The following is a 21,545-nucleotide window of genomic DNA, read 5'->3' on the forward strand; positions in this document are numbered from 1 at the left end:
CAGCATCATCAAACACCTCTGTCCAGCAAACTCATGACTCCATAAAGGCTTCCCAGGTGTTTCTCAACCTCAAACGCAGAGGATCCAAAAACATGAACATCAATGCCAAATGAAACATATATAGATGATATAGACACACACACATATACTGTATATTATAGTAGTAGTAGTAGTAGTAGTAGTAGTATTACTGGAAGGAAACCAGACAGATCAGAAAACAGGAGCCATGTTTATTAATATAAGTAAAATCATACAATACACAGCTTTACATCTGTAGCAAAGTTGAGGCTACTTTGCTTTTAGTGAAAGATCAAGTCTTATTCAATATTTAATGAGTAAGATAAAAGCAAACTGACCACAAACCTGCTGAGTCAAGAGCATAACACATTAAATCTGATGTAAATATGATGTAGCACAGCAGGGTACAAAAGGCTAATGTTCTATTAACTATTTGTAGCAGAGGCAAAAAATCTTACCAGCTGGTTTTCAGAGAGAGAGAGAGAGAGAGAGAGAGAGAGAGAGAGAGAGAGAGAGAGAGAGAGAGAGAGAGAGAGAGTACAGTAATTTTGAACCATATGAACTGGAACTGAAATGAATTGACATTTCAAAATCTAATAATCACATTAATAAAAAAAAACCCCAACCTTAATAAACATATAAATGCATGAAAAAATGTTACAGAAACCTGCTGATGTACATAATGTAAAAAAAGCAGTTTAACTTTTTGTTGCATACAATATCTTAAAAAAATAATCAAAATAAGATGAGTTGTTCAATCGTAAATTTAAAAAGCAAAATATTTTTGGTGGTCCAACTCGGATCCATTGTCTCACATGATTGGACAGCTCTCCATTCTCCCGCCGGTCTGAAAGATAAGATTTAACTGTTAGTGAAGATAACGCTGGACAGTATATTCCACACCAACCACCGTAGATTTGTTCCAACACATATTGTTCCCCTAATATGTCAACTTTATTTATTTGTAGGTATGTGTCCAATGTTATGAAAATAATTTTGAGATGCATCAGTAATATGACACACAAAAAATCATATCCAAACTCAGAACTACCAAAATGACGTTTTGCCAAACATTTGTCAGTTTGTCTCACTGCCCTTAGGTGTAGCCAGGGGTGGGCCTGGATGGGCCTGGGCCCGCCCACTTGTCAGCCGGGCCCACCCCATCCAATGAGAAGGCTGAGTCAACACTCGACAGTCACCTGTTGTTGCCTCATTGTATTCCTATGATATGGTATTGCATTAGCACTTAGCGACATTTAATAAATTTTGTCAAAAAAATCTGGTTCATCTTCTGTGATTTTTATTAATTCATTTTCAGAGTACAGTGGTCCCTCGCTATAACGCGGTTCACCTTTCACAGTCTCGCAGTTTCGCAGATTTTTTTAGTGCAATTTTGCATGCTTTTTTTTTTTAACGGCGCATTGTGTTCTGCGTCCTTATCAGGCGGGCCGGTCACGGCACCGGTCGGCATCACCGCGATTGCTCTCACTGCCTCTGATGCACTTTCTGCGGGCTCGGTAAATGCAGCAGCGGGCCACTCACACCGCCCTCCTGTCTGCTGTGCGGAATTGCGCCAAATCTGGCAACAGGTCCAGAGACTACGCTCGCTGTTTTGATGCGGATGTTGATCGCAGCCGCAGAGCTCCGTGACCACCGAGAGAGGACTTGGATTCTTTGCGGGTCCCGCATCCGTACCTTGGGAGGCAGTGAGCGAGGGGAGAGTTCTGCATGTGTCTCTTTATAATCTTCTCGCACAGAAGAAAAAAGAGAGTGTTTACACAGGAGAGAAAAGTGAGAAAATGTTAATGCCTGTTTGAGAAAAGTGTATAAAGTGTGTAGTGAGGGGTTTTACAGCCTTAAAACATCTATAATAATTGCAAAAAATAGCGCTGACTACTTCGCGGATTTCGCTTATCGCGGGTTAATTTTAGAACGTAACTCCCGCGATAAACGAGGGACCACATTTTTCCTCAAATAAATAGTCTTCTGCGGGCCCTCATCACAATGCCAATAACAACACGCACTGTCGAACGGCTGTTTTCTACTGTTACAGTTTTTATTGATTGCTTTAACCTGTTTGAAGAAACTGGTAACCTCTCAGTCCTCATCATCACTCTCTCAGCAGAGCAAAAAACACCTCTTGCAAATGAGTTAACCCATTGTCACTGGTTTGATACAATTCCCCCACCCTTTTGCAAATCAGTTAATGCAGATGTCATTCAAGCAGTCCAAACTTCATTGCTTTAGCTGTGGTAACCAAACAGAAACCATATATTCCCATCTCTTAGAAACCTCTTGACCGGCATGAAATCACTGGAGCACCTGTTTGACACTGCTTCACACAACTTTTCAATTTGCAGTCAGTCTGCAGGTTCAAAAGGTGCCACGTTGTGTGTTGTAACTTGCAAGCATGGATGGTCTAAGGCACATGAGAGTGAGAGGTAGAGGGCTCGGGGGAAGACGAGTCCGAGGAAGAGGAGTCCGTGTGCGAGGTGGGGGTGTAGCTGGAAGGGCTCAAGTCACAGATGAAATTCGGGCAACTGTGATTGATCATGTGGTAAATCATGGTCTTTCACATAGAGAGGCTGGACAAGGAGTCCAACCTGTTCTCAATAGAAACACGGTTGCATCCATTGTCAGAGTTTTTCGACTGGAGAACAGGTAATGTTGCTCATACAGTATATACAGATATATCTGTAGTGATATACAGTATGTCATGTAATTTTATTCCACATGTCATGTATTCTTTATAGAATCGAAAAGCTACCGGTCGGTGGTGGTAGACGCAGACTTTTGAATGCTGAGCAGGAGGCAGCCATTGTGAACATGGTTCTGGCAAATAATGCCATTAGGCTGCGTGAAATCAGGGCAGCAGTGATTGCAGATCAGGGGGTATTTCAAAATGTAAATACTGTGAGTGAGACAACAATTGCCCATGTCCTCATTAGGAACAACATGGCTATGAAACAGCTCTACAGAGTTCCCTTCCAGAGGAACTCTGATGCTGTGAAGGAAGCCAGATGCCAATACGTGGAGGTAAGGACACATTACAGTACTATACTGTTGTGCCTTGGCATATCATGCAGTTACTGTCAACTGGAGTTACCTTTACTGTATGTAATTGTAATTTTGCTTTTTCTTTTCTTCAGCATATCATGGAGCTTGAAGCTGAGGGGGCACATCATATTTTCATCTATGTCGATGAAGCCGGCTTCAACCTCTGTAAAGTGAGGCGCTGTGGGAGGAACCTCATTGGGCATAGGGCCACTATTACAGTTCCAGGGCAGAGGGGCGCCAACATTACTATGTGTGCTGCTATTTCTAATGATGGCGTCCTCAGCCATATTCCAGCTGTTGGCCCCTACAATACTGAGCGCCTCATTGCATTCTTGGACACCCTGCATGACAGGCTCATCCCGCCTCAGGAAAGAGGGCTGTTGAGGCCTGGCATGCCACTGTTTGTAATCATCTGGGACAATGTGGCATTCCACCACTCTCGTGTGGTGAATGAGTGGTTTGTGGGGCACCCGAGGATGATGATGCAATTCCTTCCTCCATACTCTCCATTTTTAAATCCTATAGAGGAATTCTTCAGTGCATGGAGATGGAAGGTATACGACCACCGCCCCTATGAGCAGATGCCCTTGCTTGATGCAATGACCGCTGCTGCCCAAGACATAGATGCAGAGGCATGCCAAGGATGGATAAGGCATGCTAGAAGACTCTTCCCTAGGTGCATCGCAAGGGAAAATATTGAGTGTGATGTAGATGAGGCCATGTGGCCTATTCATCAAGAGAGAATAGACTAGTAGAGATTTTTTTTTCTTTATTGTACAGAATTATTATTTTTATTTTCCTAATGTCTTACACAGTGACGGATTTTATTTTTTCTTTCATATTCTATATGTGGTTTCTGTTGGGATATTTCATTTGTTAGCCACGGTCTAAATAAGAAAAACAAGAATGAATACTGCAATCAATAAAATTTTCATCACAGCATATCTGGATCAATTTTTTTGCAAGAAGGCAAATTTGACTACAAATGGCACTGACATGTAAACTGCTCAGTCATTACTGTAGCTCAGTCATTAGGTACAATGACCAGTAATGCAGCACTGATTCACATTGAGTGCTGCATTTTGTATTTTGATGCCCCTTGTCTAATGACTGATTGGAAGCGCTTATGCACTTGTGTGCAAGTTGTGTTGTTTGAGGGCAAAATTTGCTTTTGGTCCATAGTTGAAATGTTTTAGCAGAGTTAGAGCCTTTTGCAAGCAAAATGTGTCATTTTGACCATTGGTGCCACTGTTTAGGCCTCTGCGTTAACTGTTTTGAGAAATGTGGATTTTGAGTCGACTACTGTGTCAAAGCAATCAATAAAAACTGTAAATGGATAAAAACATCCACCAGAACATCCATGTTGACTCACAGACTGAATGCACTCTCCGTGCTTTCCTTTGAAAGAGAACTGACCGAATCGTTGGACTATGATGACGTGATGAGAGTTCAACAAAAAACCCCGTCGTCTCCTGCTGTAGCATTAAAAAGAATCATCAAATGTGTCAGACCATTAATTACTTTTTTCTTCTAAATAGGCCTAATTATAATAGGCCTAATATTATATTGCAACTGCCACGAATCATGTTGGTGTCCGTTCTGATGGTTTTTAATTTGGCCGCCGAGCCATCGTTTCCATTGTTTATCAATTTCATAATTTGGCTGCCGAGCCAACCTGTTTTCATGTTGCGGACATATTTTGAATTTTTATTTTAAAGGACTTTACATGACTAAGCGTTGCGTTGCTGCTTGCATTGTCAATTGATGGGATAAGAAAAGTGTCCAAAATATCAACGTAAACTTCTGCATTTATTGATGATGTAATGACAGCCATCTCCCCAGTGCCTTTACCTGACATGCAGCCCCATATCATCAATGACTGTGGAAATTTACATGTTCTCTTCAGGCAGTCATCTTTATAAATCTCATTGGAACAGCACCAAACAAAAGTTCCAGCATCATGACCTTGCCCAATGCAGATTCGAGATTCATCACTGAATATGACTTTCATCCAGTCATCCACAGTCAATCAATCAATCAATTTTTTTATATAGCGCCAAATCACAACAAACAGTTGCCCCAAGGCGCTTTATATTGTAAGGCAAGGCCATACAATAATTATGTAAAACCCCACTTGGCTACAGTGGGAAGGAAAAACTCCCTTTTAACAGGAAGAAACCTCCAGCAGAACCAGGCTCAGGGAGGGGCAGTCTTCTGCTGGGACTGGTTGGGGCTGAGGGAGAGAACCAGGAAAAAGACATGCTGTGGAGGGGAGCAGAGATCGATCACTAATGATTAAATGCAGAGTGGTGCATACAGAGCAAAAAGAGAACGAAACAGTGCATCATGGGAACCCCCCAGCAGTCTACGTCTATAGCAGCATAACTAAGGGATGGTTCAGGGTCACCTGATCCAGCCCTAACTATAAGCTTTAGCAAAAAGGAAAGTTTTAAGCCTAATCTTAAAAGTAGAGAGGGTGTCTGTCTCCCTGATCTGAATTGGGAGCTGGTTCCACAGGAGAGGAGCCTGAAAGCTGAAGGCTCTGCCTCCCATTCTACTCTTACAAACCCTAGGAACTACAAGTAAGCCTGCAGTCTGAGAGCGAAGCGCTCTATTGGGGTGATATGGTACTACGAGGTCCCTAAGATAAGATGGGACCTGATTATTCAAAACCTTATAAGTAAGAAGAAGAATTTTAAATTCTATTCTAGAATTAACAGGAAGCCAATGAAGAGAGGCCAATATGGGTGAGATATGCTCTCTCCTTCTAGTCCCCGTCAGTACTCTAGCTGCAGCATTTTGAATTAACTGAAGGCTTTTTAGGGAACTTTTAGGACAACCTGATAATAATGAATTACAATAGTCCAGCCTAGAGGAAATAAATGCATGAATTAGTTTTTCAGCATCACTCTGAGACAAGACCTTTCTGATTTTAGAGATATTGCGTAAATGCAAAAAAGCAGTCCTACATATTTGTTTAATACGCGCTTTGAATGACATATCCTGATCAAAAATGACTCCAAGATTTCTCACAGTATTACTAGAGGTCAGGGTAATGCCATCCAGAGTAAGGATCTGGTTAGACACCATGTTTCTAAGATTTGTGGGGCCAAGTACAATAACTTCAGTTTTATCTGAGTTTAAAATCAGGAAATTAGAGGTCATCCATGTCTTTATGTCTGTAAGACAATCCTGCAGTTTAGCTAATTGGTGTGTGTCCTCTGGCTTCATGGATAGATAAAGCTGGGTATCATCTGCGTAACAATGAAAATTTAAGCAATACCGTCTAATAATACTGCCTAAGGGAAGCATGTATAAAGTGAATAAAATTGGTCCTAGCACAGAACCTTGTGGAACTCCATAATTAACTTTAGTCTGTGAAGAAGATTCCCCATTTACATGAACAAATTGTAATCTATTAGACAAATATGATTCAAACCACCGCAGTGCAGTGCCTTTAATACCTATGGCATGCTCTAATCTCTGTAATAAAATTTTATGGTCAACAGTATCAAAAGCAGCACTGAGGTCTAACAGAACAAGCACAGAGATGAGTCCACTGTCCGAGGCCATAAGAAGATCATTTGTAACCTTCACTAATGCTGTTTCTGTACTATGATGAATTCTAAAACCTGACTGAAACTCTTCAAATAGACCATTCCTCTGCAGATGATCAGTTAGCTGTTTTACAACTACCCTTTCAAGAATTTTTGAGAGAAAAGGAAGGTTGGAGATTGGCCTATAATTAGCTAAGATAGCTGGGTCAAGTGATGGCTTTTTAAGTAATGGTTTAATTACTGCCACCTTAAAAGCCTGTGGTACATAGCCAACTAACAAAGATAGATTGATCATATTTAAGATCGAAGCATTAAATAATGGTAGGGCTTCCTTGAGCAGCCTGGTAGGAATGGGGTCTAATAAACATGTTGATGGTTTGGATGAAGTAACTAATGAAAATAACTCAGACAGAACAATCGGAGAGAAAGAGTCTAACCAAATACCGGCATCACTGAAAGCAGCCAAAGATAACGATATGTCTTTGGGATGGTTATGAGTAATTTTTTCTCTAATAGTTAAAATTTTGTTAGCAAAGAAAGTCATGAAGTCATTACTAGTTAAAGTTAATGGAATATTCAGCTCAATAGAGCTCTGACTCTTTGTCAGCCTGGCTACAGTGCTGAAAAGAAACCTGGGGTTGTTCTTATTTTCTTCAATTAGTGATGAGTAGAAAGATGTCCTAGCTTTACGGAGGGCTTTTTTTATAGAGCAACAGACTCTTTTTCCAGGCTAAGTGAAGATCTTCTAAATTAGTGAGATGCCATTTCCTCTCCAATTTACGGGTTATCTACTTTAAGCTACGAGTTTGTGAGTTATACCACGGAGTCAGACACTTCTGATTTAAAGCTCTCTTTTTCAGAGGAGCTACAGCATCCAAAGTTGTCTTCAATGAGGATGTAAAACTATTGACGAGATACTCTATCTCCCTTACAGAGTTTAGGTAGCTACTCTGCACTGTGTTGGTATATGGCATTAGAGAACATAAAGAAGGAATCATATCCTTAAACCTAGTTACAGCGCTTTCTGAAAGACTTCTAGTGTAATGAAACTTATTCCCCACTGCTGGGTAGTCCATCAGAGTAAATGTAAATGTTATTAAGAAATGATCAGACAGAAGGGAGTTTTCAGGGAATACTGTTAAGTCTTCTATTTCCATACCATAAGTCAGAACAAGATCTAAGATATGATTAAAGTGGTGGGTGGACTCATTTACTTTTTGAGCAAAGCCAATAGAGTCTAATAATAGATTAAATGCAGTGTTGAGGCTGTCATTCTCAGCATCTGTGTGGATGTTAAAATCGGCCACTATAATTATCTTATCTGAGCTAAGCACTAAGTCAGACAAAAGGTCTGAAAATTCACAGAGAAACTCACAGTAACGACCAGGTGGACGATAGATAATAACAAATAAAACTGGTTTTTTGGGACTTCCAATTTGGATGGACAAGACTAAGAGACAAGCTTTCAAATGAATTAAAGCTCTGTCTGGGTTTTTGATTAATTAATAAGCTGGAATGGAAGATTGCTGCTAATCCTCCGCCCCGGCCCGTGCTACGAGCATTCTGACAGTTAGTGTGACTCGGGGGTGTTGACTCATTTAAACTAACATATTCATCCTGCTGTAACCAGGTTTCTGTTAGGCAGAATAAATCAATATGTTGATCAATTATTATATCATTTACCAACAGGGACTTAGAAGAGAGAGACCTAATGTTTAATAGACCACATTTAACTGTTTTAGTCTGTGGTGCAGTTGAAGGTGCTATATTATTTTTTCTTTTTGAATTTTTATGCTTAAATAGATTTTTGCTGGTTATTGGTGGTCTGGGAGCAGGCACCGTCTCTACGGGGATGGGGTAATGAGGGGATGGCAGGGGGAGAGAAGCTGCAGAGAGGTCTGTAAGACTACAACTCTGCTTCCTGGTCCCAACCCTGGATAGTCACGGTTTGGAGGATTTAAGAAAATTGGCCAGATTTCTAGAAATGAGAGCTGCTCCATCCAAAGTGGGATGGATGCCGTCTCTCCTAACAAGACCAGGTTTTCCCCAGAAGCTTTGCCAATTATCTATGAAGCCCACCTCATTTTTTGGACACCACTCAGACAGCCAGCAATTCAAGGAGAACATGCGGCTAAACATGTCACTCCCGGTCCGATTGGGGAGGGGCCCAGAGAAAACTACAGAGTCCGACATTGTTTTTGCAGTTACACACCGATTTAATGTTAATTTTAGTGACCTCCGATTGGCGTAACCGGGTGTCATTACTGCCGACGTGAATTACAATCTTACCAAATTTACGCTTAGCCTTAGCCAGCAGTTTCAAATTTCCTTCAATGTCGCCTGCTCTGGCCCCCGGAAGACAATTGACTATGGTTGCTGGTGTCGCTAACTTCACATTTCTCAAAACAGAGTCGCCAATAACCAGAGTTTGATCCTCGGCGGGTGTGTCGTCGAGTGGGGAAAAACGGTTAGAGATGTGAACGGGTTGGCGGTGTACACGGGGCTTCTGTTTAGGGCTACGCTTCCTCCTCACAGTCACCCAGTCGGCCTGCTTTCCCGGCTGCTCGGGATCTGCCAGGGGGGAACTAACGGCGGCTAAGCTACCTTGGTCCGCACCGACTACAGGGGCCTGGCTAGCTGTAGAATTTTCCACGGTGCGGAGCCGAGTCTCCAATTCGCCCAGCCTGGCCTCCAAAGCTACGAATAAGCTACACTTATTACAAGTACCGTTACTGCTAAAGGAGGCCGAGGAATAACTAAACATTTCACACCCAGAGCAGAAAAGTGCGGGAGAGACAGGAGAAGCCGCCATGCTAAATCGGCTAAGAGCTAGTAGCTACGCTAAGCTAGCGGATTCCTAAAAACACGCAAAGTGAATAATGTGTAAATAATTTAGAGGTGATTCAGCAGAAGGAGTGCTTTAGTTAAGGCACGTAAAGATTACACTGGGAAACAAATCGTAATCTAGATAACTAGATCAATCTAACTGCGCAGATTAAACAGCTAACAGATACAGAAAAACACCGCTGTGCTCCGGAACAGGAAGTGATACAATACCGCAGTGAGAGCCAACCACCAGTAGAGGCAAGCAAGAGGATCCAAATCAACAGGATCCACGATTGCTTTTCCATAGCCCATTGTAACCTTGTTTTTTTCTATTAAGGTGTTAATGATGGCTTTCGTTTAGCTTTTCTGTATGTAAATCCCATTTCCTTTAGGCGGTTTCTTACAGTTCGGTCACAGATGTTGACTCCAGTTTCCTCCCATTCGTTCCTCATTTGTTTTGTTGTGCATTTTCGATTTTTGAGACATATTGCTTTAAGTTTTCTGTCTTGACGCTTTGATGTCTTCCTTGGTCTACCAGTATGTTTGCCTTTAACAACCTTCCCAAGTTGTTTGTATTTGGTCCAGAGTTTAGACACAGCTGACTGTGAACAACCAACATCTTTTGCAACATTGCATGATGATTTACTCTCTTTTAAGAGTTTGATAATCCTCTCCTTTGTTTCAATTGACATCTCTCGTGTTGGAGCCATGATTCATGTCAGTCCACTTGGTGCAACAGCTCTCCAAGGTGTGATCACTCCTTTTTAGATGCAGACTAACGAGCAGATCTGATTTGATGCAGGTGTTAGTTTTGGGGATGAAAATTTACAGGGTGATTCCATAATTTATTCCTCAGAATTGAGTGAGTCCATATTCATATTTCCCCTCTGCTTGGTCTAAAAAAGTAACCGTTACTGACTGCCACAATTTTTTTTCCTGATTTCTTATAGTGTTTCTTAAAGCCAGAAAGTTGCCATTTGAAATGACTTTAGTTTTGTGTCATGTCTGTGAGCTGCTTTTTTTCTACAAAATTAAACAACTGAATGAACATCCTCCGAGGCCGGTGATTACATAATTTTTGCCAGGGGTTGTATAATACCTACACCTACACCTTACCCTACAACCCCAAAGGTTAGGACCGTCTGATTTTTTCTGGGCCCACCCATTTTATGATTTCTGCCTACACCCCTGTCACTGCCATTTAAAAATGTTGGTTTATGCATTCAGTAAAAACAATTTCTTTTGGGCCCCAAGTGTCTCTGATTATTTTGTGTGTGTGCCACAGAAGCTGTTCACCTTGTGAGGTGTGCTGGAGCTGAACACATAGGAGTGAGGCAGTAAGCCATCGGAGATGCCACCGCTGCGGAAGGAGCGGGATGGCGAGGACACAGAACAGCTGCTGGATTTGTCTGATGGAAGGCCGCAGGAGCCGCACACCACCGTCCGACTCCGCAGGTTGTACTCGCCGTCCCCACAGGTGCTGTGAGCCACCTGGATGCAGAGAGACACAAAGAGGAGGTGGGAGGATAGAAGTGAGTGGGGAAGAGCACGGGCAGGTCCAAGGGGTGGCCTTGGGTGGCGGGGGCAGTCATAGGTGGGACTCTGACTCTGAAATGAGCTTGTGTCCTCGACTCAGCATTGCGTTGTGTTTAGTGATAACCGTGTTTTTAGATCTCACCATGTCATCATCTTCTTCCTCAAACTGTGTGCGGGTGACCTTCCTCATTGCCATTTCCTGGAAGGAAAAAGTTAGAGCATTTAAAAATATAAAGAGTACTTTGTAATCGCACATTAGCAATTCAATTTCAATTCAGTTTATTTAATTTATAAAGTGCCAAAATCACAACAAAGCTGCCTCAAGGCGCTTCACACAAGTAAGGTCTAATGTTACGAACCCCTAGAGCAAACACACAGGTGACAGTGGTAAGGAAAAACCTCCTCTGAGAATACTGAGGAAGAAACCTCAAGCAGACCAGACTCAAAGGAGTGACCCACTGCTGAGGCCATTCTATCAAAAAGGTTTACAATACAGAACACAACAATAATTGATGACAGTCCATGCATGCGTCCAGTCCACCGTGGGGGTGGTGGTGGGGGGTGGATTGGGGGTTAGCAGATTTTATTGATGTGGTTTTGCGGAGTCGGCAGGACAGCTTGTGACGTCTTGCTGGTTCTCAGTTGCTGTTGTGTTATACGAACAGCAACCCTCAATGCTGCAACATTTAATTATATAATAAAGTCACATGCTAATCTTATCCAGGAAATGCATTTTATTTTCTTTTTTTGTTGCAACATATATTATTTTCTAGCAAACAATCAAATCTGTTTTCAACCAAGCAGCAAGTTAACAACTCAAGCTAGCTAGCTGGCTTGAGAATCTCTTTATTGAACTGCGATAGGCTAGTTAGCTAGCTTGGTCTGTCAGTGCCTAAGTTATAAACAGTGCTGCTTTTACGCCCGACTAGCTTGACCGGGATCATTGTGCTGCTCGGCTAACATGGGAAAGTTTTGTTAAAGTCATACTGGTTACGGACATGTTCAAAGTTTTAGGGTGCTCAACCGGACTCCCCATCGCTGCATCCAGTCTATCCAGTCTTGTCTTACAGTTGATTAAAAAGACATTGATCTGGTTTTGGGACAGGTTGCACTTCTTTGGACAGTTTTACAAGATTTTATTATGCGAAACAGCAAACTAATATAGTAACTGCTACCACTTTAGACAAGTCTCTCCAGAGGTCAGCAGTATCAGGAAAGTTTGTGTTTGGACATCACTGCAAACTGGTCTGTCACAAATTATGTGGACAATTCACGGGACTATGTCACCTCCTGGTGGAAAATCTGATCAAATCCACAGAATCTGATGAATTCCTTTGAAATAAACTTAAATTTAGCCTAACATTTTGCAACCAAAATGTCAGTGTGACCATTTCTTCAGCGTACAGATGTTTATATTAGAACTACTTCCTCAATAAAACTAACATGTTGTTAAGATGTCCACCAAATGACATATCACAGTCCATATACCTCTCCACTGGCACTGATCAGGGTGGTCCGGAACAGGTCTCCAGTGCCCCAGGATGCCTGTGTCTTCCACACAAAGTCAGATGGAGGATTGTGGGTTCCACCAGCACTGGAGGCCCAGATCTGAGAAAAAACAAATCAGGTATCTGTAACCAGGTGTCCATCAGTAATGATACCGCCAAGTAAAGGTGCTAACTTACCGTCACCCTCTGACCTGCCTTCAGAGTGAATTTAGCTGGAAACTTGAAGGTAATCGGTGCAGCAGATCCAACCTGCCGCTTCACCTGCCAATTCCCCAAATTCTGGTCCTGGCGACACAAGATGATGTTTTGGTGAAACCTTTGTAGATTGTCGCAGGATGTCTGATTGTTGTGCAGTGAATAGTTTCTTCTCACCTCATCTGCTTTGTTGCTGAGTCTGACATATTTCCCGTCCAGGTCCACCTCGTCCACAGTCACCCGGCCGCTGGCTGAAGCTTGCTGGGTGATGCGAGTTCGGGCCACGGCGCCCCCAGCAAAGCTAGACGCCTCGCTGTCGGTGTCATTGGGGCGACGCCTCTTTGTCGGAGAGCCCTGAGCTCTGCAGTGGACCGATCGAGAGTTTGCTGCAGATGAAGAGATCATACTTCCTGTCACTCTGGTTGAAGGGGGGCTGGGAGAGAGACGCAGCCTGTTGGGGTGGACATGATGACATGTGAGAGATGGAAGGTGGAGAGAAACAGAATATGGATAAAAAGCCAACTGTGACCCATCATCCCACTGACCTCTGCTCCTCGCCCTCCAGAAGCTTCCTGTAGGCGCAGATTTCCATGTCGAGAGCCAGCTTCACATCCAGCAGCTCCTGATATTCATCCAGCTGCTGCTGCATCTGCTGCCTCATCTCGGCCATTTCTCTGTCTTTCTGTCCTAGCAGGCGGCGTGTGGTGTCCCGTTCTCGAGACAGAGCATCTTCCAGCTCCCTCACCTTTGCCTCACAGGCCGCCAGCTAAATCAGAAAAGAAATTATGTTTTTAATTTGATCATGATTGACTTACAACCATTACACGTGGTCCAGCTAAATAACAAAAATAACATGTTGGCTAAAATGTAGTTTTATATTCACTTTCAATGTTTGTCATGTCTCTGCCATTATAGTTCTGCTACAGTTATTCAGTTCTTCAGTAACTACAGCACTATTACATGTCTGTCTTTGGACTTCTCCTAATCCTATTAAGGGGCAGTACAGGCACATACAGCATTTTTTGTTGGGGTTATTCTCAAAACTACTGCTGGGACATTCTGTGGTTTTAAAGCGCATAAAAAATGTAAATGAATATTCTGTATTAATGGCAAACAGCTGTAGCCAATAAATAAATAGAATTGCTCAAGCAAAACATAGAAAACAAGAAAATGTCAGAAATATATTTTGTACTAAAATTGCTTTTGCACAGATTTTACTTACCAGTAATTCAAGTGTAGTTACCGCTATGTAAAACTGGGTATCATCAGCATACAGTGATAAGTTATTCCAAAAATATGCATGTACTCACCAAGAGGCCCTATACAACGTGAAAATAACAAAGGGCCGACATAAGAACCATGTGGTATCCCATATTTTTGTAGTAATATCAGATAGTGTGGAAACACAGTGATCATTTGAATATGTGAGAGTGCAATCATGAGAGGTGATTTCACACTGAAACAATGTGCACTTGCTACAGTGATAATTTATCACTCCAAAATTTACTCTGCAGGAATGCCAACGTTGTCTAGCAACGGGCTAAACCGGGTTCGCTGAGTGGGGTTTTGTGCTTTAGGTGACCTGTTTTTGCAGCTGACTGAGCTGAGCGGATGCAGATTCCAGGCGGATACGTGTCTGCTGCAGCTCCTCATGCGCTGCTCCCACCAGGTTGCTGCTGCGGTCTGCAGACTGACGAGCACTTTCCAACTAACACACAGAGACACAAAGAGGCAGACATAAATGAATGAACGAATGAATGAATTTATTCGGCACACAATTCAACAATAACAAAAAAAACTCATAACAAAATCTATATACAGTAAATTACATATATGTCCAGTTTGAGAGATGGTTGAAAGGTGAAAATCCAACACACATTTTACAGTCACCAACAAATATTATGGAATATATTTACAATGTATTTACTAATTAACTAACATGAAAGCATTTTTTTTCCTTTGTGAAAGAAAAAGTCAGGTGTAAATGACATTTGCAAAAATTTGCAAATATTTATACACAACACATATATATATATATATATTTTTTTTTTTTTCAAATCACCACCTAAAATTGAAAGCCCACCTTAGAATTGTAGGTCTTCTCAAGCTCCTCCTTGTACATTTTAATTTGAAGCTCATGCTGATTGCGCATCTCCATCAGAGCCTCAGCCAGCTTACTCTCAAAGTCTTGCTGGTGGCCGTTATCCAGCTCCACCATTCGAGATTCGTGGCGCCGCTTTATCTCCCTCAGCTCCTGTGGCACAATTCAAACCGTTTTCACTTCAAACACTTGGGGGTTTCTAGCAGGTGACACTTTCATAAATGAGAAGAACTGGAGTCTGACCTCAGAGTGGAGATTTTTCTGAAACTCCAGCTCCTCTTTCACGGTCTGGATGCGATTTTCTCCATCCACCCTCCTCAGCATCTCATCCTGCAGCTGCTTCTTGGCATCGGCCAAACTGCTGTCCAGCTAAAAAACACACAAAAAAAATAACTTCATGAACACTGACGCCAGTAGGTAGAACTCTGCAACGGACACACTGTGACAATCTAATAATCTATTAGAAAACATAAAAAAAGAGTAATACAACAACCACAACCACATTTCACTGCTGTGACTCTTCTCACACATTCATTTTTGGACACTTTCACGTTTGTTTGGGCGTTTTCTCTCACGAATGATTCAGTTCCTCAGTCTGTTACTCACACACTGAACCACAAACTCCTGACACGCTTTTGTACCTCTGTTGATGTTCGCTGCACATATTATTTCAGTTTAGTCATCATGCCAGATTTAAACTATTCTTTTTTTTTCATATCTGAGTTCCCTGATTTGACCCACATTTTAATTTTTAACTTTTGCCGGGCTCTGTTAATCTTTGTTGTTATTTCATTCAATCTGTATTTCTCAATAAACATATATTTTACATAAAAATCTATGTTGTATATTGTAATGTAAATGTATTGGGGTTTTTCCTCCCTGATCCTCACATATTTGTCCAACAAATTCCAAAATTCTCATATATTTAACTAATATCTGGTTTCTAATTATCTTAAAATTGCATAAACCATTCTACCCTGTACAAAAGATGGATTTAATGTGGTTAAAGCCAGGTCATCTCTAACGTAATCATTTGGTTGTATTTCATTTGTAATATTTTGTGTTAATTCTTCTTCTTCTTCTTATTATTATTATTATTATTATTTATTAGTTTATTTATGTTATTTATTTATGTATTATTTTAATCATCATCATCATCATTATTATTATTTATTAGTTTATTTATGTTATTTATTTATGTATTATTTTAATAATTATTATAATAATTATTTATTAGTTTATTTGTGTTATTTATTTATGTATTATTTTAATCATTATTATTATTATTATTTATTCGTTTATTCATTTATTTATGTATTATTTTAATTATATTATTATTATTTATTAGTTTATTTATGTGATTTATTTATGTAGTATTTTAATCATATTATTATTATTTATTAGTTTATTATTTTTTAGTATTATGTGTGTATTATTTTGTATATGGAGTGGTTTATCTCCACAGATTCAGCACAACCTGTGGATGATCAGGAAACTCAAATAGACCATAAAATAAAGAAAATAATAATATGTCAGAGACATGCAGTTTTTTGTCAAGCATAACAAGAAGGAATTCTTTTCTGCCTCCTTGACGTCATTGTGTTTTTGATGTCTGACCAGCAGGTGGCGCCACAGGGTTGCAGCGGTAAGCCCTGGAACAGCACAGGGAAAAAAAATTGATTTCAAATCGGATTTGAGGCCTTTCTGGGGTAAGTTTGTACATACTCACTGGGGACTGTCATCTGCTGTACATATGAATATTGTCTGCATGAGAGATACAAAAACCAACCACAACTCAACCATGTGCACACGACCGGACATGCACACTCATTTAAATATCCAAACTGTACTTTATACTTGTGTGTAATCTTCCTGAGGGAAATTTTCAATGATCTGCACATTTGAGATCTTTAAAAAAGAAGAAGAAGAAAAAAACTGCCATTAACTTAAGGTCTAGCAGTTACTGCAACAGGTCAAAGGTCGAGCAGGTTTGTAAATGAGATAGACGCTTGATGATGTTGAATCCCTGAGTGATTGTGTTTCCACTCTTTTTTTTTTTTTTTTTTTTTGGGGTTTTGGAGTGCAGAGTTTGACGTTACCTTGGCAACCTGCACCTTCAGGTCCCTATTTTCCACCTCAAGGTTGCGTTTTTCTCCCAGAGCCGTCGTCAGGGATGCATCCTTCGAGTTGAGCAAAGCCTCCAGGTCTTTCAGCCTCTGCGTCGCTGCTGCCAAATCAGACTCCTTTTTAGTGTTCCTGGGAAGAAAAACAGTTTAACTCTCATTTCAGCAAACACTTAAGTAGGATTTCCCTTTTTTTCTGTGCAATTAAGGCTACAGGAGCTAGTGTCATCTAGTGATGGAGTTGCAGAATGCATTATGTTGTTGCCGGTCATGATTTTCTTTCCCATCACGTTCTTTCGCGACAGGGAATCACGCTCCTCTGCCTTTTCTTGTGACAAACAACACATTGAACCCCCATTTCCCTAAAAGGAGGGTTGTCAAACTTGCTAGCCTGCACTACAACCAGTACAGTGTTTAGCGGAGTAACCGCTGATACCTTCCCTTTTTTTTCTTCAATTGTCTGGCCGCACCGCAAAAATGCAAAAGGCAGAATAAGTATAAGTGCAACGCAGCGGCCTCCATGGGGGGGCACTCCCATGTAGATTTTAAGGACTCATTTTAAGATCATAAAAACACTTAGAATCATTTTTGGAGGTAATTACACACTAATGAACAGATGGTTATGAGTGCTGTTACACCCCTAAATCCTACACACTGTAACTTTAAAAGCTAAATAGAAACTGAATTCCTTCATGCAGACTAATGTATAAAAAGTGGGCTATTTTAGAATTAGGATGCAGCCTGGATGAAGCAGAAACAGGGGAAAGACCTCCGTGTTTCCAGGCATGCAGATGACTCATAGGCCACAGGGACTGGCGGCTTCTCCGCGGCTCTTTTACCCACAAACCACAACTGCTGGTATTTGGAGGAGATGATGCCATGGCAACAGCCTGGCTTTGCCAAACACACTCTGCCATCTCAATATTTATGGAAAAACTGTAGCAGCAAGAAGAGCAGAGCTTTGCAGACACTGCCACGTAGTGTGTGTGTGTGTGTGTGTGTGTGTGTGTGTGTGTAAGAGTATTGTGGCGGTCGAGGAGGAGAGACGGGGAAAAAGTTAGTCATCAGACTCTGGATGTGGCAGCAGACGTCAAGCTGCAGAGAGAAATGAGGAGGCCACACTAGGGAGCGGCTCCACACCGGCAGGACGAGTTCCACCACCATCAGATCATCACACCCCAAACACACAAATCTCACCGTCCCTGCAGATTCTGCTCAACGAGGGATTCTAAATCCTCCAGGCAGCTCTTCCCTCTCATGATATTCAGTTAAAAATAATAATAATAATAATCATTCGAGCACACTGGTGTTTTTATATTTCAGACCTTTATTCAGGTTGAACCCAAAGTTTCCAGATCAGAATCGACATATTCAGTTGGGTTTTGTGAAAAACTGTTGGATTAACATGCCCTGTTTTGTAAAAAGATAAGGTAAATGGTAAAAAAAAAAAAAAAAAAAAAGAGGCCTGACTCCACCCATTTTCGCCATGCTTTGTAAAAATTTAGTTTATGACATTTACCGGAAGTTTGTATTTCCTGACTCTGCCCCTTTTTTGTGGCTTCACCCCTAACACGCTCTGGTTTCCATTCTAGACCAGACTCCACCATCAGACCAGCTTTTGTTTGACTTCAATTCTCTTTAGCACAGGGGCGGCTCTAAGATTTCCATGATGTGGTGGGGCGTGACCCACCTGGCTTTCAGCTCCTTGTGCTCCTCGCGCAGCTTGCCCAGCTCCAGCTGCAGGCGTGCACGCTCCTTGGCCACCGAGTCCAGAGTCTGACGGGCGTCGGCCAGTTCCGTTTCGTAAGCGGCTTTCAGGCCCGTCAGCTCCCGGGTGACCTCTGTCTCCGACTCGGTGATGCGTAGGCGCAGACCTGCGTTCTCAGCCTCCAGCGAGCGGACCTTGTCAATGTAGATGGCCAGACGGTCGTTGAGATTGCACAGGTCCTCCTTCTCCTGAAGCCGGGTGATGCGGTTAGGGGATAGCGGCGTATTTGCGCCCCTGGAAGTATTTTTGGTAGTCGCCATCGCACCAATCTGATATGTCTTTAGGAACAAACACAGCTGTGCTTTATGGGTGTTTGTTTTTATCACTTGGTTTGCAGCTACAAATACAAACATCTTAATCAGAATCAGAATCAATAGGCAGGTTAATTCCTAAATATGTTCACACATAATCTGAAACTGAATTCACTTTCAGAAGCTCTTAGTGTACATAAAAAGAATGCAGGAACAGAGAAATAAGAATATAAAAACATTTAAAGCAATGTGATATAGGAAATGTATACATGAATGGGTTTATAGTGTGCAAAATAATTTTTAAAAGTTGAATACAGATGAAGTTTTCATGCTAAAGCCCAACAATCTTTTATTTATTCAGGTAGAAATTCCACTGTAAACAAATTCAGATGTGAGGTTTTGTTTTTAGTTCCATGACAATTTTGCACATATGTGCAAACAGAAATTAAAGTTGGATCAGAATCAATCATGCACTTCAGATATTACAAAAATAAAAATGCTAAAATAAACTTTATTTAAAAAGTTGTAAGAAGCTACAGGGTTACAGTAATTCCACAATCAAAAATGTAATTTAGGTACATTATGAAAAGAATACAAGTATTCCTAACTATCTTGAAATCAACACTAAAGAAAGACTTTTTTTAAGAGAGAATCGAGAATCAAAAGACATGGGAGGGGTTATCGAGTCCACCCCCCCCCCCCCAAAAAAAAATCAAACTAATGTCCCCACACAAAATATTACACATTTTATGAATAGATTTACCTTTTATAAGATGGTTAGGAGAGAAATGGGGCTGCAGGGGTGATCACAGATGTGCTGGTTAGTTTTCTTGTGATGGGAAAGGTTCCTGTTAGTTCCTGTCCACAGTTCAGACGGTTAGTCTGCCGTTTGCAGATCCATCTGAGAGTCCCCCAGTAGGAAAGAATGAGATGGGAGGAGAACAGAAGAGAGAGGTTGGCCTCAAGTCTGGCATCAGTAGGTGGTTGTTCCTCTGTGTGTCCAAAATGAATGGATGACTCACACAGTGTCCAAAAAAAAAAAAAAGCCATCTGATACATGTGAAGAATAATTTTTAATAGAACTACTGCCTGAGAGTTGAGTCTTACTCAAACGTTGCTGCTCACACAAATTTTAGATTTTGTGTGTGTGTGTGTGTGTGTGCGCAGGTATACATCACATTGTGGGGACAAAGATCTGTTTCGACAGTCACCTCATGGGGACCTCTTGCATTGTGGGGACAATAAAGTCCACATAAGGGGAACCTCTAAACATTAACACAGGAGCTAATCTGAAGGTGGCTATGTGGTTTTTAGCATCGGCCCATAAGACACATCTACCACTAGTTGTGTGAAATGTGTGCGTGCTTGCTAGGGTGGTCCATAAAAATGGTCAAAATTTTTTTTTCAAAAAACTTCAAGTCTCACCTGTTGTGTGGGCCGCTGAAGAGGAGGTACTGCTGGCCCACCACCACAAGATGGCGCCCTGCTTGAAGTGCGGGCTTCAAGCACGAGAGGGCGTCGGAGCGACCAGGAGTGACAGCTGTCACTCATCATCCGTACCAGCTGTCACTCATCCACTACTCATCACCACCACCATAAAGGCCGGACTGCAACTCCACCTCCCCGCCGAGAAATCAACTACCAATCAGGTAACTTTCTCTGCTGACTCAAAATATTGAGTAATAATCTGTACTTCTTTGCAGCCGTTTTCCTGTGGTGTGTCCTTATCTGTGGGATTGGCGTTTGGTGTGATCAGTGACGGCTTCGCTTCACACTCCAACCAGATAAGTGGTTAACTCAGGAGCTGCACGAGTGTGTGATTGGAGGTGGAGGTTCTCCCTCCTTTGCTGAACACTGACTGTGGGATTACTGAGTGTGCGAACTCACACTCATCAGGACTGTCTCTGTTCTCTGCCAGCAGTACCGGGTCTGACTGCTGAAGACAGCGGCCACCTGGGGCGCAGGGCTTGGCGGCTCCGGTGTTCTTCAGCTCCGTTGGCGGTGGAAGCTGTGTGGATCCGGCTCTTCTCTCGCCAGGCGTCTTCTATCGTCGAGCCTGCCCACACGTCACCTGGTGTATGATTGACAGTCACTGTATTGTTATTGTCTGTACGTCGTTGTGTGATTCACAACATTAAATTGTTACTTTTTGGCTTATCCATTGTCCGTTCATTAACGCCCCCTGTTGTGGGTCCGTGTCACGACACTTTCACAACATCACCCTCTAAATTTGTTGTACCTAACATAAAAACACATCATGTACAATTTCATAAAACTCTAATAATTTTTACTGGTAGCACACAGCCCTTAAAGATTTTGCTCGCAATAACTTTGTCATATAGTATGGTCATTTCCAGATATTTCCAAATTATTTCTGTCAGTTTAATATTGATATGTCAGGACAGAAATTATGGCAATACATTGGAAAATCAAATCTTTTCATATCCCATAAAATAGTTAACACTAAAACATGAATTGTGAGATGCAGTTCTTCTCGTACATGTATCATGCTCCTACAATACCTACATACTGGGGTAGCGAAGATTTTGTAACAATCAAACATTGCATTTTCATTTTATTGATGAAATACTGTTTTATTATTGAT

The 21,545-nt window shown here is 41.6% G+C and overlaps 1 protein-coding gene across 2 annotated transcripts; it reads right to left on the minus strand.

Moving 5' to 3' along the window:
* Window positions 1-210: 210 nt before the first annotated feature.
* Window positions 211-20,400, minus strand: LOC117502218 (lamin-A-like). Of its 2 annotated transcripts, XM_034161253.1 has the most exons (13): window positions 19,704-20,400; window positions 18,612-18,967; window positions 16,898-17,054; window positions 15,042-15,167; window positions 14,781-14,951; window positions 14,280-14,405; window positions 13,243-13,463; window positions 12,875-13,148; window positions 12,680-12,787; window positions 12,483-12,602; window positions 11,137-11,193; window positions 10,755-10,949; window positions 830-865 (listed from the first exon to the last, which is right to left on the minus strand). In XM_034161253.1, the coding sequence occupies exons 2-13, from the start codon at window positions 18,947-18,949 to the stop codon at window positions 830-832; spliced, it is 1,929 nt and encodes a 642-aa protein (XP_034017144.1). In that variant the 5' UTR covers window positions 18,950-18,967; window positions 19,704-20,400. The 2 variants fall into 2 exon arrangements, with proteins under 2 accessions (XP_034017143.1, XP_034017144.1); XM_034161252.1 differs by lacking the exon at window positions 19,704-20,400 and having other exon boundaries at window positions 211-865; window positions 18,612-18,949.
* Window positions 20,401-21,545: the final 1,145 nt, after the last annotated feature.

The sequence above is a fragment of the Thalassophryne amazonica genome, chromosome 20 (assembly GCF_902500255.1).
Source record: "Thalassophryne amazonica chromosome 20, fThaAma1.1, whole genome shotgun sequence".
NCBI classification, from domain to species: Eukaryota; Metazoa; Chordata; class Actinopteri; order Batrachoidiformes; family Batrachoididae; genus Thalassophryne; species Thalassophryne amazonica.